At 42.6% G+C, this 16,734-nt stretch overlaps 1 protein-coding gene across 1 annotated transcript; it reads right to left on the bottom strand.

Annotated features, from left to right (window-relative positions):
* Nucleotides 1-12,552: 12,552 nt before the first annotated feature.
* LOC150041434 (uncharacterized) lies at nucleotides 12,553-16,266 on the bottom strand. The gene is made up of 3 exons (XM_090327159.1): nucleotides 15,815-16,266; nucleotides 14,244-14,289; nucleotides 12,553-12,743 (listed from the first exon to the last, which is right to left on the bottom strand). Exons 1-3 carry the CDS (start codon nucleotides 16,264-16,266, stop codon nucleotides 12,663-12,665), a joined length of 579 nt encoding a protein of 192 aa, XP_090183285.1. The 3' UTR covers nucleotides 12,553-12,662.
* Nucleotides 16,267-16,734: the final 468 nt, after the last annotated feature.

Here is a 16,734-nt window from a genome sequence, read left to right as displayed (position 1 = left end):
TACAGCACTTGGCTAGGTTCAGTTTCTAGTTCTGCACACACACACACACACACACACACACACACACACAAAGTGTTAACAAAAAATCCTGTCTTCTTTTATGCAGGTATATTATAGGGAATAATTAGGGTTTTTGTTTTTGGGTTTTTTTTTTCAGTTCTGGGGCTTGAACTTGGCCCAGGTGCTGCCCCTGGGGTGTTTTGTGAGGTGTTTTGTTTTGTTTGCTGAAGGTTAGCATTCTACCACTGTGAGCCACAGCACCACTTCTGGTTTTCTGGTGGTTATTTGGAGATAAGAGTTTCTTGGACTTTCTCACTAAGGTTGACTTTGAACTGAGCTCCTTAGCTCTCCTCTTCCTGAGTAGGTAGGATTTCAGGCGTGATCCACCAGTGGTTATATATGAACTGGAGAAAATAACACTTCCAGAAAAACCATACAGTAAAAGTAAACGCAAACAGATGCACATGCACCTTTTAACATACATCTTAGGACAGACCCATCACTCATTTCATTTTATGCTTGCTTCTCCCTTCATTTTCTCTGAAGTCATTATATATGTAATCCACCTACCTGCCTTTTAATATTCTCTTTTGACCGAGAGTCTCAACCTCTTCATATAACTCCTTTCCACTTGTGTCCCCTTCTATCTACAAGGGGAACTATCCTCTTGTTTATGCTCTCTTCTATCCCTGCTCCTCCATCCCTAATTTTTCCTCACTACCTAAATTCATACCAGCTAACTCGACAAACTGAACATCATTTGTTTCTGTAATTGTCGGTTTTTGAGTTCTTATTTCGTTTATGGTACTCCTTTTCCCCCTTCCTAATCATGATCCTTATGTTTTTCAATTTGTGTGTTTGTATCTGTTCCACTCTCCTTGCTTTGCCATCCTTGCTTTTTGACTCTATATAACCAAATATCGTCTTAATCCAAAAGGACTATTACTCTCTATGTTTCTAATACCAATCTGGTTTAGGAAAGTCTTCCTATAGCACAAAGATACACCATGGATCATATATTCATCTAAAAAGCATCAGAGCAGTAGCAGTGACTAGTGTTTGTTAGAAGTAACAATCTCAGGGCTGGGAGTTTGGCCTAGTGGTAGAGTGCTTGCCTAGCATGCATAAAGACCCAGGTTCAATTCCTCAGTACCACATACATAGAAAAGCCAGAAGTGGTGCTGTGGCTCAAGTGGTAGAGTTCTAGTCTTGAGAAGCCCAAGGAGAGTGCTCAGGCCCTGAGTTCAAGCCCCAGGACTGGCCAAGAAAAGTAAGAATCTCAGACTTCTCTGGCAAGTTTGATCACAGAGCAGCAATCCTGAAGTCTCAGCCTCTTGACTACTAGGATTACAAGCATGTGCCACTGATGCTTGGCTTGATACTCTTTGGGTAACATATAGAAAGAATCTGACTCTTGGCAAGAAAGAATGTAGAAGTAGAAAAAGAACAAAAGAGAAAAAAGAAAACGAAAATGCTCATGTTATGAGGAACAGGAAAGATCTGGCACCAGTGGAAATTGATCCGATCCTGAACTTCCTCTATGCTGGATGAACGTATCTGACTGTTGGTTTGCAAACCTTAAGATCAGGTGCATAATAACATGCATGCATAATAACATGCATGTGGTAGGGTTTTCATGAAAGGGTCAATGGCATACAGACTGTGGCATGTTTTTGTTTGTTTGTTTGTTTATTATTCTGCTGCCCATTCCTGACTTCTCAGCTAATCCTCCTCACTGGGTCTGAAAATCCCATCTCTGATTCTTTCATTTTCCTAACAACATAGTGTCAACTGGGAAGCTGCAGGAGCCTCCTGTCTCCCTGCTTACACTTCGTTATTATATGCAGTGATGGGAACGTTGAATGGTTCAAAGCTTCTTCCTTGTGTTGGAACCAGACCAGGTACTAAATCATTGTACACTTGGTAGGACATTATCATTTATTTCACACTACGAAAAGAGCACGTTGTGCCAAGAAAGGAAATTTGTCCACTGAGGAAAACATTTTCCTGGCCCACTTCATGCCAGGCTTCAGACAGGTAGACGCCATCGGAAGCTTATTCACCTGAGCCCCTTTTGATTCGAAATCCACATGATCTATGTTGTTCCCACAAGAATCATTTTGTGTTCCTCACATCAGCTCTCCACTCTTAGGCCTTTGTGAACAAAAGGAAGGAAAGGTGAGGCTGCATGCTAAAGTCACTTGTGAAGGTTTGTAAATGGCACCTCACTTAATCCTCACCATACCCCCAGGAGTGATGCGTGTGTATTATTTCCACTATAAAATCCTTCCCAGATCAGCTATGCATTCCCAATTAGTGAAGCAGGATTCAGACAATGATACTCTTCCTGAAACCTTCAAGTGTGGGTGTGTGAGGGCAGGTTCTATGTGTGCTTGTGTTCCTGTGAGAAGGTCCTGGACTCAATGGTTGCTGGCTGACTTTCCCTAAACCAATGCGTAGCACATTATTAACAGGGAAAGAGAGCTTACCCTGCGGTTGAGACTAATCCCTTCTAAAGTTGTGTGGAATAGTTTTAATATATTCTGTGTCTGGCGGCAGTAACAATCAGGAAGAAAGGTATTAGTATAGAGATGAGAATTAGATTCATTCCAGTATATCGCTTGATAGGACACTAAATTGCTCTCCCTGGCTGTAAGAAGGGATGAAGGAGAACATACAGCATAACACTTCACACAGCATCTAGTGAGCTTCCAGTCAGAGGTACATAGTTCTTCCAAGGAGGAAAAAAACCCTCATTTTATAATAGAATATCTTGATTTTCTAAAATATATCTTCTGACATCTAACAAAGGTGAAGGTGAAACTTATTTGTACGCATGGTCAGATCATTTTTCATTAAATATTTTTCATTAAAATGTTCATTCTAACATGAGCAAGGGTATCAATGTATGTGAAGTAATGCACCTTCTATCTGGTGAATATAATGTAATCCTTCTATTAATTACAATAAAAATATATGAAAAAAATATATGAAAAAATGTTAGTTCTAATCTTCTAGCGATGCATCAAGAATAAATTGACTTGGAATGTGTACTATAAGAACAAGTAAGATAGTGGCTAAATATATTGTGATTTCTCTTCTGCTCCAGCATTTTCTGAATTGGTTCTTGCACTATTACAAGATCAGCACCATTCATCCTACATGGATTCTCCTAAGACTTTGCTTGCCTTGTATGCTCTACTGTTCCCAGGAGCAAATCTATTCCAATAAAGGGCTGGAACCTTAGACCCTGCTCGGAACTTCATCCTGGCAGGCAGAGGCATGTGCAATGGTGCCTTGGGGCTCTCATAAATCTACCCAGCTGTATTCTGTGAGTCCTGTCCAGGGGGCTGTTGTACCATGGCAGGAGCTGTGCACAAACACTGGTATTTCTAAGTTCCATTGTGGGCTTAATGGACACTGGCAACTGGAAACTGTCCACACTACTGAATTTCCACAAGCATATGAGCTAGTTGTTTCCTGGTCCCTGTTCTACCTGTCATATGTAGAATCAAATATATCCAAACTTGTAAGGAACCCATGTTCACCTGAACTGGTCACATGATATTAATCTGATGCAGCCCTATCTGAGGGCTTTAATGTGTCCTATACACTTGACCTCTGTATGCATTATATTGCACAAATGTGCCTGAACAAAGGGATTAGGGACAGATTATGGGTCCTTCTGGAAGACCACTCACTGCCAGAGAGGGTCAAGTAAGCACTCACAATCTGATAGTCTAATTCCCTTCCATGTGTTTTCTCCTGTAGTGGGAAAGATCCATTGCAGAGTGTTCAAATCAAGACTGTATGGACTTAGCATTGTGGTATGAGATATGTCGGGTGAGTTTGACTTGCACACACACAGCTCTCCATCCTTGCGTTACAGGCATGAAGCTATCTTTTGGGGCGGTGTCTGTCACCCGTGGAGAGAGTGGGGTTTTTACATTTTGAGGTTTCAGATTCCTATCACTTGGGACACTGAAGGGAAATAAAAGGTTGAGGGGAATTGTGGTGCTTTCTTATCAGCTACTTTCTGCTGATATAGGAATGTCAAGGGGTCACTAGAGCTGGGATTTTCAGAATCTGGGTTTGTCAGTGTGGTGTCAATGCCTGCAGTAGTAGGATGGCCTTGACTTGCTGTTGTGTGGTTGCCTGGGTGAGGGCAGTTATCTTGTTAAAGAGACACTTTCAAAAAAGGTTAAAATGGAGGAGTAATCAGTTACAGGTTCCTGTAAGCTATAGATGTCTGCTGAGTATGCGTGTGAGATCCAGGAAAATGCCAAGGCAAACTATCCTGACTCCAAGATTCACTATAAATAATAGTAACAGGGCCTAGTGGTAGAGTGCTTGCCTAGCATGCATGAAGACCCGGATTTGATTCCTCAGTGTCACATACATAGAAAAAAGCTGGAAATGGTTCTGTGGCTCAAGTAGTAGAGCTCTAGCCTTGACAAAGCCCAAGGACAGTGCTCAGGCCTGGAGTTCAAGGCCCAGGACTGGCTAAATAAATAAATTGAAGTAACAGGTATCAGAAAGGTAAGGATATAAGTTCATGTACAGTTAGAAGGTATACAGGTATGGGCATTATATAAGCATGCTTATGAACTGTTTTCTTTGGATCTCCCAGCTTCAGTTACTTTCGAAAGGACAAGCACGGTGACTGTATTTAGGATCTGACACCATCTCCTCTTATCTGAGCAGTTCTTCTCAACTGCCTGTGGATGATCCCTCATCACCAGGTTGAATTTTGTCCCAGTAGGTCTGGTAGAGCTCTTCTTGCTGCCATAATGTCCCAGTTGGTGTGTTTGCTTGTTGCTGGGATGGGGAGTCCCGGTTGTCAGAAATCACATTGGAGAGAAGTGACTGACAGTTTGGGTGAGACCCTTTCATTTACAATTTAAGCAACAAGGAGGTCAACAGAAATAGTTTTTAAGCAGAGCTTACCTTGAACTTATTAACAATGAAAGTTAAGCTTGACCAATAAACATTTGTAAGAGTTATTTATCCCTCGGTGGATCTGACTGTAAATCCCGCAGAGAATTAAATCTGTAACAGCAAAACTTAATAATAGTCATGATGAGTTTTGAAACAGCAACTGACTAAACCAGGTAGTTATATTAAATTGTATATAGCACTAGGATATTAATTAAGATTGAAACCATTATGGATGTTACTAAGCCTTTTTGCTTATAATGAGGAATGCAGAAACACAGACCTGTTTGATGGCCTTGTAGCTCTGTACTCAAGGTGGCATAGATACTTGGGAAGGAGAAATATTAAAAGTGAAGTATAGTATTTTAGTTTACATAATTGTTTAAAATCTTACCATTTGAAGGACTTTGACGTAAACACTTAATTACTTTCCTAGATGGACATAAAGAATGGGATGTTGGTTTTACACTAGTGTACTAATCTTGATCTTAAGAAAAAATTTTAGATTTTTTTACATACTATCCAAATTAATTACATACGAACTTCACTAACTTTATTAATAAGCTCTATCTTACAAAATTCAAGATACACTCATACGATCTCCCACTTATTTGAATGTTCCATGCTTTGTCTTAATTTCTTCCTTTTTCCATTTTGGAACAGACTCTTAAGACAATTCATGCTTCCCAAATCTTTCCTTACCCAAAGGAAATCATTTATTTCCTCAATTCCTTTCCCAAAACTTTCTTTACTAACTTCTCGCTTTCTTTACATTTCCTTACCTCCTTACTGGTTTCTTCTTTAAATTTTATTTTTAATTAACTCTTTAAAAACTTTGAACTCAAATAACATCGTTTTTTTTTTCTTAATAAAACTTTTTCTTTTTTTTTTTTTTTGCCAGTGCTCAGGGCCTGAGCACTGTCCTTGGACTTTCTCAAGGCTAGAGCTCTACCACTTGAGCCTCAGCACCACTTCCGGCTTTTTTCTATGTATGTGGTACCTAGGAATCGAACCCGGGTCTTCATGCATGCTAGGCAAGCACTTTAACCACTAGGCCAAACTCCCAGCCAATAAAACTTTTTCTTATAAAACGTCTTGGCAGTTTGAGTTTAAAACTGCCCAGTTTTTCTTTTGGCCCACTGAGCCACTTAACTTTGGTTACCATTGTTACATGTGCACAATGGTGTTAGAAATGAATAGACCACAAGAGATACAGAAGAATTCATAAAGGCGGTTTTGTGCAAAAGGACGCAGGCCCTGGGCAGATCAGTTTGCTAGGTTTTTATCCCAGTCTAAACTGTCCCTCCTCGTCAAGGAGATCGGCTCACATTCGAAGTACAGTTGATTACCAAGTTTAGAAGGGGGACTATTAAGGATTTATCTCCCTTACTTGGCTGCTGGTCAAAGCAACACAGATAATAGCTATAATTGAAGTCAAAAAGCAAATAATTTGAGAAAATAGAAATATCAGAATATTACTATACAAGATAGAAGCACTTTAGCTTGGTAGAAAAGTCTACCTTTTTACCACTATGATGACAGTTTTATGTATTAAAATATCATTTTGAACATTTTCACATATGCACACAAACATGTGTACAACTGTCTTAAGGCACACTCAGATTGTTTAAATGAAAATTGACAGCAAGTTTTCTGGAATTCCAGTGGAAAGACATTCTTTCCCACTGCATGATAAAACCACATGGTCAATACTACACAAAGATAAAACAACACAAAATATAAAACAAAACACAAAACTTTTTGTCAACAACAAACAGAATTTAATAGAATCTCCACAGTTAAACAAACATAGATTACCAAAATCAGTACATATTTAGAAAGGTTCGACTAACAAAGCACATTATCTTACGAACTGACCTCTGCATTCTCACTAAGTGGGTATCAGTCTCCAGGGCCGGCTGATAGAATTGGAGGAGGTGCCCAAATTATATTGTGAAGGGAAGAAGGAGGCAACTTTCCTAAATTATTTTCCATAGAAGAGTCTAACAACACCCTTCTTATACCAAATGAGGGGTATTTTGGCTTGCAAAGGGTCCTGACTTTGCTAGGAGTTGATTTAATTCTATAGACTTCACAAAATTCCTTTTGCTAACCATGTATTTTAAGGGAGAGCTGTCCTAAACTGTTTTCTACCCATTTTTAGACCACAATACATTTACTTCGCAGAATAAAGGAACAGAAAGAAAGGCTTAGAAAGGGAATGCCTGAGGGGCTAGGAATAGTGGTAAAGTGCTAGCCTAGCATGCATGAAGCCCTGGGTTCAATTCCTCAGTACCACATTTACAAAAAAAAAAAAGCTGGAAGTGGTGCTGTTGCTCAAGTGGTAGAGTGCTAGCTTTGAGCAAAAGAATCTAAGACATAGTGCCCAGACCTTCAGTGGAAGGAAGGAAGGAAGGAAGGAAGGAAGGAAGGAAGGAAGGAAGGAAGGAAGGAAGGAAAGAGAGTGAATGAGGGGCTGGAAGTTCAAGGTCCAGGACTGTCGAGAGAGAGAGAGAGAGAGAGAGAGAGAGAGAGAGAGAGAGAGAGAGAGAGAGAGAGAGAGAGAGAGAGAGAGAGAGAGAGAAAGACAGAGAAAGACAGAGAGGGAAGGAGGGAGGGAGGGAGAGAGGGAGGGAGGGAGGGAGGGAGGGAGAGAGGGAGGGAGGGAGGGAGGGAGGGAGGGAGGGAGGGAGGGAGGGAGGGAGGGAGGGAGGGAGGGAGGAGGAGAAGGAAGAAAGAAAAAAGGAATGCCTGAGCATTTGGACAGCTGCAATAGGGAGGAGAGGGGTTCCTCCAGGTGGCCTTTTGCAGCCTCCTAGAGGAGCTTTGCCTTAAGGGAGAAATTAAGAATCCAGATCCTTGTCAGGCACTCCACCAGTGGCTCACACCTGTAATCCTAGCTACTCAGGAGGCTGAGATCTGAGGATCACAGTTCAAAGCCAGTCTGGGCATGAAAGTCCATGACACTCTTATCTCCAAGTAACCAGAAAACTGGAAGTGGCACTGTGGCTCAAGGGGTAGGGTGGTAGCCTTGAGCTAAAGGGTCCAGGCCCAGAGTTCAAGCCCCATGACCCACAGGGAAAAAAACAGAATCCAGATCCTGATGTGAGCAGACTAAGAAAAGGGAAAAGGAATAGATTATTGTCTGAGTCCTAAAGAGAAAGAGAATGGGTTTATTTGGGGTATGCAATCTAACTGCCTCCATTATGAGATTTGGGGGGAGTGAGAAGAGAACTGGGTCATTCAAGAGAGGGACTAGGTCCAGTGTGTCTGCTGGCCAACCACTGTTAGTGATAGATTAACAGATGATCCAGCCAGAGGCCTGTTTTGGCAGTATTCTGGCTTAGAATGGCCCATTTGTAGGTTGCATGGCAGTAGCTAGGAGTTGATATCTGGCTTTAGAATATCTCTCTTCTTTCCTTTATTCCCCCTTCATTCTGATGTTAAAGGCCACATTAAGTAGTTTGTATTGGGAAGTTTGGGGGTCCTATTCTAGCTTTGGGAGTTTAAGCCTGGCTGTTAGCTTGCTGCTATGACTATATTTGCAAGAAAAGAAAGTTGCTTTACCTTTCCAGAATGGCTTGCTGGGATGGAGGCTTATGCCCATTACCACCCGGTGTCAGCTGCACAAGCCTGGCAGACATAGGGGTAACAGTTGACAGAGGGATTGTGTTTAGAGCGGGCAGTTTCAGCTAAGAGAATCTGGAATGCAGAGAGGAAGAATGTAGTGACAGGAGCAAGGAAAGAAAAGTGGCTTTGGCTTAAGGAATCACTGATCAATCATGGTCCATTCCATTGTGGAAAGTTATTCATATCTTGTGATATTATGGCTTCAAAATTGCCCTATTTAGGCCAGTGACTGGGATGATAATGAGGGCAAATTTCTAAGCAGACAAGTTTCTTTGATTTTTTTTTAGATCTGGTTTAAAGCCCAGAACAGCTAGTCTTCAAGAGGGAAACTTAAGGGGTCCCCTGGCAACCACCATGGGTTTCACTCTCAATGGCACAAGACAAAGTGCTGAAAGCCAAGTTCCTGGGTGATCATGAGAAAGACGATAGAACCAAGAACTCGTATTGAGGCACTCCCAAATATGCATTGATTGAAGGTGAGTGAAATTGTCTATTAGGTGGCTGTGGGGTTCCACAAAACCTGATCGGCCAGTAGAGGTTTGCCAGGACCAGTACGTGTTTCACTATCAAGGGCCCTTCAAGAGGAAATTGTATCCTTACCTCACAATTCCCAAAGAAGAAATAACTGATGGTATGTATGGCCGATCGAATGGTGAATGGCCTGTGATCTGGAGGTCTGGAGAAGAGTATAGTCAAAAAGAAAGAAGTTCCCAGTGGTCTTACACCTGAGTTTACAAGTCAAGTCAACATAGGTCTAAGTCAAGTCCTAGTCTCCCATACTAGTCTCCCATATGTAACAGTGAGGCAGCAAGAGCCAAGGGCACCAGACTGCCTTTGGGCCACCATCAAGCCATACATCGTAAGCAGAAGGGACCCACTGGCTCTCAGAAAGCCAGATGCTGGTGAGGAAGGAAAAAGAGATAAGTCAAAGAGAGTGGGAAAAGGTAGACATTGTTCCCTACAAGGACGAGAGTTCTCTGAGGAACTCTTTCCCGGGCTTTGGCACCATCTTTTAGGAAACGGAATCATGAAGGCATTAAATGTGAGCATTTTCCTCAACTTCAATGTAAAGTTGGATGGGGACATCATAGTGACCTCAGGAGGGACAGGAAACGTGAGGCATGATGGAGGCAGTGGTGAAGGGGCTTTATATATGATCCTAAGTGGAGTTAGGGTCAAAGGTGGCTGGAGGTATCTGCTTGCAAGTCTGTTGCCTCACCATGTTGTCTCAGCATGAATTTTATTACATGGGCCTGGTTGGAGGAGCAAATCCCCTGCTTAGTCAGGTGTGGCGTGCTGGAAGAACTCAGGGGTCTGTCACCTGGGGGGAGGGTGGGAGAGTGGGTTTTCATATTTTTGAGATTGCAGATTGCCATAAAAAAAATCACTTGAGGGGGCTGGGAGTTTGGCCTAGTGGTAGAGTGCTTGCTTAGCATGCACAAAGACCCAGGTTTGATTCCTCAGTACCACATATATAAAAAAGCCAGAACTGGTGCTGTGGCTCAAGTGATAGAGTGCTAACCTTGAGGAAAAGCCCAAGGACAATGCTCAGACCGTGAGTTCAGTCCCCAGGACTGGCAAAAAAAAAACACAGACAAGGTTTGAAAAGTAATGTTCCCATTACCTTATGAATGTAACTATAACCCCTCTATACATTATCCTGACAATAAAATACAAAAAAATGACTGAACAAAAGAAAAAAAACACAAATCCTCATAAAGCATAAGTAGTCAGAAGAGAAAACGCTTTCTACTATTAAAAAAATCACTTGGCCTGAGTGGTGATTTCTGAGGAGTACAAAATTGCCTATCCTGCTATTCTGGTCTCATGATACAAACACATTTAGAAATTAAACTATTGATTTATGAATGTAAAAACATCTTATTTCCCTGTTTGTTCTCAAAGCTAACAACTTGTCAACACAGTTGTGCACCTGTCCTAGTTCCCTCACCTGTTCAATGTCTAAACATTACAAGAAATGAAACAAGAAAGAAGATTGTGTTTCAAAGGAAACACTTGGGTGATAAAAATAGTCCTAATAGGTGTCTCTGTGTTGAAGAAGGAAGCCGTCTCATGTAATTGGAAAGTGTTCGTTTGGGGTAATGATGTTTGTTTAGGGTTTGAAGGTTGTTCAGGTCATTAAAATCTCATTTTCCAAAGTATGTTACACCACCTTTTGGGGATGGGGAAACTGGCATGTTTAGAGTTAGAGCAAACAGGCGATTCACATTTCAGAAGTTGCAATTCCCCAGACAGCATGAAGGCATCCTTAAGGACTTGTTTGTAAGAGGCAGAAACCTGCACAAATAGCTCCCATCTCCCAGCAAAGGGCATTGCCTTTTTACCTCCCACAGCTTATTTCTGGTTGTGTAACCTAGTCCTGTCACCTGGCTTACCTGGCAGTGACAAGGCCCTGGACTCTAAGCCACACTGGTCTTTTTTTTTATAATCTCAGGAAATTTTGCCCAGAAATAGGAAAGACACTGCTTGAGAAGGTCTCGTTTATCTATCTTACCTTTGGTTTTAATCGGATGGACTTCCTGAATGGAGTGGAAAGGCTATCACTGCACTTGAGTGAATATTTCACTTTTATCCCTGGGAGAACATGCCATTTCTCACTCAAGTTGAAACTTAGCCTTATAAATGCTTCAAACTGTGGCAAGAATCCAGCTACCCAGGCCACTATGGCTGCTGCTGCCACAGCTCTAACCCATGAATAGGCCAGTGTATGGAGAGGTTACCTAGCCTTGTTCTCCATCTCTCTTTCCATTCCATGCCAAGTACCAGCAGCCTTACCATATCTGATATTGGGCTGGGAATGTGGCTTAGTGGTAGACTGCTTGCCTAACATGCATGAAGCTCTGGGTTCAGTTCCTCGGTACCACATAAACAGAAAAATCCAGACCTGTAGCTGTGACTCAAGTGGTAGAGTGGTAGTCTTGAGCAAAAGAAGCTCAGTGACAGTGCCCAAGCCCTGAGTTCAAGCCATAGAACTGGCAAAAAAAATCTGGTATTCTACTTTCTATGTTTAAAGAAAAAAACTCACTAGATTCCCTACCCCTCAGTTTCTATTCAACCATGCTGCCTTCAATTGCTTCCTTCCTGTCACTTTGAGAGCCTGATATACACACTAAGGTCTTCGGGGCGACAGGTCAGCACCTGCCCTTCAGCAAGGCCCCCTGGCATGGCTGAAGATAGCTGTCCTTCACTGGTAGAGCCTGTGGCCTGGTTTGACCGCCCTTTGGGTTCCGTTGCCGGACACTTTCTTTTCCAAGTACAGCCACCACTCTTCCAAAAGAACTGCCTCGGCATATAGGGGCTCTGCCTTTCCTGGAGTTCACTTGCATGACAAAGAGGAAAATGGACATTCCAACCCATGGTGAAAACAGGGCACCCCCTGTTGCTCCTATCAGGAGCCCCTGTAGTTTCTGTGCCTCCATGTGAAAATGTTCCCCTCTATCCCCTCTGTCCTCTTGATAAAAGAAAAAAAAAATCACTCCTGACACAGGCATTCCAATTTCACCATATTGAATTATTTTGGTGCCCTGTGTACTCCTGAAAAGGCAGAAAGGAACAGAGTTTCAGAAGGGAATAGAATTTAGAGCACCTAGGTGACAGTCAGCTTCTTCATTCCATGAACCCTATTGGCAGCATGTTAGGCAGTGTCTCTGAGTCCAAGCTGGGAAGGGAACGGGGCATCCCTGTGTGAAAATGCATTTCTAGTCCAAAGACAGCAGTCTAGGAGTAAAGATGGAATCATGGTGGAGAGAGAAGAATGTGTGGATCAATGTAAAGCACCATGGCACTTTGGAAACTTCTGTGGTGTGCAGGGCCTGTTGATAGGAACTCTGGAGACCTCTTTAACACTGGGCTTAAATGGCCCTTCCAGAGCAGTTTACACTAACCCAAGAAGAGATATACACACAAATGTGGAGGGTGCACCTCTTTATTGCTAATATGAGTGGAGATGATATAATGGTTGCAGTGGCAGCATGGGCGACCCAAATGTAGAGGCACTAAAAGAAATGATCTGCCTCTGGTTCCTGGAGGAGGAAGTTACTTTAGAACCCTTCCAACCACACAGGGAAGATGATGTCTCAGTCATCAGTCTCATGACATCTACTCATTATTCTCTTCATAATTTTCCTATGTTTGGCTCTCCTATTCTGAAACCAAACCTGAAATCAGAGTGAAAAATCATTGATTTACTATAATGAACAGTAAATATAATAGTGGGAAAAAAACACATCATGCAACTTTATGTCCCTGATGTTTGAATGTGTACAGGGCAATTATTTTGTCATTGCTTCAATTCTTTATGAGGGTACGAAAGTCGGTCAGTGGTGGGACACATGGCTAGAATATGGGAGGCTTTAAGTGTTTATCCTGAACACCACAAACAACAACACAAACTGTAAGAAACCACACAACCTTCCTTCAAGTCACATATAGTGACCTACTTTGGCACCTACTGTGGGCCAAGATCTTGAGCACATAAACTGAGTAATGGAAGTGAACAAATTCTCTCACAAATTTAGATATGCTGTAACTTTACGTAAAACTTTTGCAATATATTGATACTTCAACATGAAGCTGTAAAATCAGCCATGAAGTACAAATTAATGTCACTAGACCGAAATTTACTTTGATCATTTTCATTTGAAGTATCATTTTTAAACAATCAAAACTGAAGTTTTATAATCCAAAGTTCACTCACTCCTCTCCATCACTTTAGAATCTGAAAAGCAGTGATTGGTAAGCTGTGCTTTCCAAATGTAGTCTTCACTGCTAGTTTTCAGACTTCTGAGACATATTTGAACTAACACACTAAAACAGTGCAAAACAGATATATACTTGTTAAGAGTTTCTGAGCATTATCCATGGAAACAGCAAGAATAATTTCTTCACAAGAATTTGCAGTGAGGGAACAATACTAATCACCTATCTGTCCCAGACAATAACATGTAAGATTAAATTATCTTTATGTTATTTACATTTATATAGAAATGTATGAATTATTTACTTTTTATTTATTCATGGGTTTTTTATTCTACTATTTCATGTGAGAGAAGCCTGAAAATCCCATGAATGCGACAGTGGTGTCTATTGGGCATCCTGCCTTTGGCTTGAGGAGCAGAAAGAAGCCAAGCAGTGCTAGGATATGGTGGAGGTAGAAAAGACACAATGTGGCCAGATTCATATGCATGTGTAGAACGTACCACTGCATGGCCTCCTCCAGGGACCAAAGTGAGCCAGAGGGCATAGGAGGCCAAGGAGAAGTTACTGCCACCAACATCAGTTTCATAACCCCACCATATCTGGTAGGCCCTGCTAGTATGCCTTTCCCTTCCTCTTGTACCCCCCACACAGTCATCCCACCTGCTCTTGCAAGTATTTTGCTCTTCCCTTCTACATTTTGGGATTCTTTTTTTTTCTCTTATCGTTTTTTTTTTTCATTAGGCAATCACAATGGCCTGTAGTTGGGAAACAATGATAAAACTGGAGTTTGGTTGTACTTTTTTTTTCCATCTGAGACATTCCAAGATTCAATGTGTGTGTGTGTCAATAGAAAACAATAAAATCACACCGACATAGAATTGCCAAGGGCACATTTGTCCTCATCCTGAATCAAGTATTTCATCAAATGACTTCAAAATGCTTGTTTCTGGTTTACTGACCTTCACTCTGGCATCAGGCACATCTATATCTCTTGCAAGTTGTTTCCTGTGAAGAAAAAACTACAAATGTTCTTGGTCCCTGTTACTGATGAAATGATATCTAGTCTGCCCATCCTATGCATCAAATGTGCCTTCAAAATAATAATAAGTATAAAGTTCTGAGGCAAAGCAATTTACACATATGAATGATACAGGACTGCCATGATGACAGGAGGTCATTCTCTTAAACATTCTAACAAATCTTTATGTACAAAATAGGACAGTCGTGCAGTTGATGAAAGTAAAGTTCAACTACATCAAAAGTGAAAACTTGTGTGCACCAAAGATCTCAATCAAGAGAGTGACCAAGTAAGCACACAATGAGTACAAATCCTTGAAATCACCCAGGCATTGCTGCTTCATGTTTGTCATCCTAGCTAGTCATGAAGCTGAGACCTGAAGGGATACAGTTTCAAAGAAGCCCAAGAAGAAGAGTCTAAGAGACTGTAGGTCCAATTAACTAGTAAAAAGTTGGGCTGGGAAAGTGGTTCAAGGGGGGAGCTATGAATTAAAAATCTGAGCAAGTGAGTGAGGCATTGAGTTAAAGCCCTGGATAAGGTTAAATAAATGAATGAAATTAGAAGTTATATGACAGATATATTGTTGCAAAATAAGCATACAACCGCATTTTTTTGCCAGTCCTGGGCTTGAGCTCAGGGCCTGAGCACTGTCCTTGGACTTTCTCAAGGCTAGTACTCTACCACTTGAGCCTCAGCACCATTTGCAGCTTTTTTGCTATGTATGTGTGGTACCAAGGAATCAAACCCCGGTCTTTGTGCATGCTAGGCAAGCACTCTACCACTAGGCCAAACTCCCAGCCTCTGTACAACCGCATTTTTAAAATAGACAGAGGTGAGATATTTCCCAGGAAAGATGCACGAATGGCCATGATGCAGAACAGATGAAGAACCAATAGGTGGTTGTCAGGGACTGGATGAGAGTCAAAAGTATGTGTGTGGGGGGGGTATTTAATGCATATAAAGTTTGAGATTGGGAAGATGGCAGACTTCTGGAAAGCTGACCCACTAGGTGAAACAAGTTTGTACTGGTTATCTGTGCATTAGAAAGTTTGTTTAGGGAGGCCTTGAGTTTGGCCTAGTGGTAGAGTGCTTGCCTAGCTTGCACAACGACCCGGGTTCAATTCCTTGGTGTCACATACATAGAAAAAAGCCAGAAGTGATGCTGAGACTCAAGTGGTAGAGCTCTAGCCTTGAGAAAAAGAATCCAAGGACAGTGCTCAGGCCCTGAGCTCAAGCCCAGGACTTGTCAAAAAAAAAAAGTTGTTTAGAAAATAAATACCATTCAGTGTAAGAAACCAAAAGCAATGGCTGCTAGTCAGTTCCTAGACCTGTTTCCAGTCTACACTGCATGCACGGAGTCTTGTGCCACCCCAAGGCATTCCTCCCGGCTCCAGTGCCACAGAAGGCAAAAGCCCCAGTGGGTTGGGCGTAAAGAGCTGACAAGATGGAAAATGACCCTGGAAATGAACCCAAAGCAATAGAGGTCGGGTATCACCCAGAGCAACCACTGACCTCATGGGGGCATCCGGATACTGAATTTCTTGGAAAACGTTTTCCATTTCCTCCACCTGCCAAGACAAGAACTTGCGGATTCGTCTGCGCCGGGGCTGCGGAGTCGTGGCGGCTGCCTCCTCCGGCTCAGGGGCCTGTTGCAGTGGGGGCATCTGGTGCTCACAAGCGCCCTCACAGGAGCTGGAGCTGCCACTGTCGCCATCGTCGTTCCCCATGTCTTCGTGGTTCCCGGCCCCGTCGTCGTCCAGGTCAGCTATGAGCCTCATGTAATCCTTGAAGGCCAGCGCTCCTTCTCGAAAGTGCCGGCTCTCGGCTCCACCTGGCTCGGGCTCAGCCAAAATTTCCTTCTCATAGAGTTCCCGTATGGTAATGGCTGAAGTCATGGCCGGGCCTAGCTCAGGCCTGGCTATCATCTTCACGTAGGCTCCCCTGGTGGGCCTGGTTGGAGACATAGTAGGCATATTGCAATACCGTTTCTGCAAGTCTGGCAAAGCTGACAGGTATCCACGGATGCGCCAAAACCACGCCAGGATTCGCCAGGGGGTACAGTAGCTCTCCACAGCTGCGCACTGCACGAGGGGTATCGAAGCCCCGCTATACAGGCTCCCCTTCCGGTGACTGCAATGGCTTTTGTAAACAGACAGTTGGCCGTGGGAGATGAGGGCTTATTTACACACAGAAGTGGGCAACGTGGAAAGGGTCTAGAAGGAAATAAAGTTGCCAAATGGCGTGAGGATTGCTTAGGACAGGTGGAATAGAATGTCTCTTCTAGGCCATGATCACAAAATGGTGTATCGTGTGGCTGTGAGCTGCCTACTCCTACTCCTACAATTGTAACCCTGTGAGGATGCTAAGGGAAGAACTATGCTGTTGGGGGTTTTTTTTGCCACTCCTAGGCTTGAGCTCAGAGCCTGGGCACT

Source organism: Megascapheus bottae, chromosome X (genome assembly GCF_031878675.1).
Source record: "Megascapheus bottae isolate mThoBot1 chromosome X, mThoBot2.hap1, whole genome shotgun sequence".
Classification (NCBI taxonomy): domain Eukaryota; kingdom Metazoa; phylum Chordata; class Mammalia; order Rodentia; family Geomyidae; genus Megascapheus; species Megascapheus bottae.
Note: the sequence above shows the minus strand (reverse complement) of the source record. Positions and strands in the feature narration are given on the sequence as shown.

What these genes read in the sequence shown, in the direction of transcription:
- LOC150041434 (XM_090327159.1), bottom strand. Translation starts at nt 16,266, where the DNA reads ATGTCTCCAACCAGGCCCACCAGGGGAGCCTACGTGAAGATGATAGCC. An exon ending in TATCCGGATGCCCCCATGAG is followed by an intron (nt 14,290 to 15,814) that starts GTCAGTGGTTGC and finishes TTTTCTTCACAG; the next exon opens with GAAACAACTTGCAAGAGATA. An exon ending in TGCCTGATGCCAGAGTGAAG is followed by an intron (nt 12,744 to 14,243) that starts GTCAGTAAACCA and finishes CTCTGATTTCAG; the next exon opens with GTTTGGTTTCAGAATAGGAG.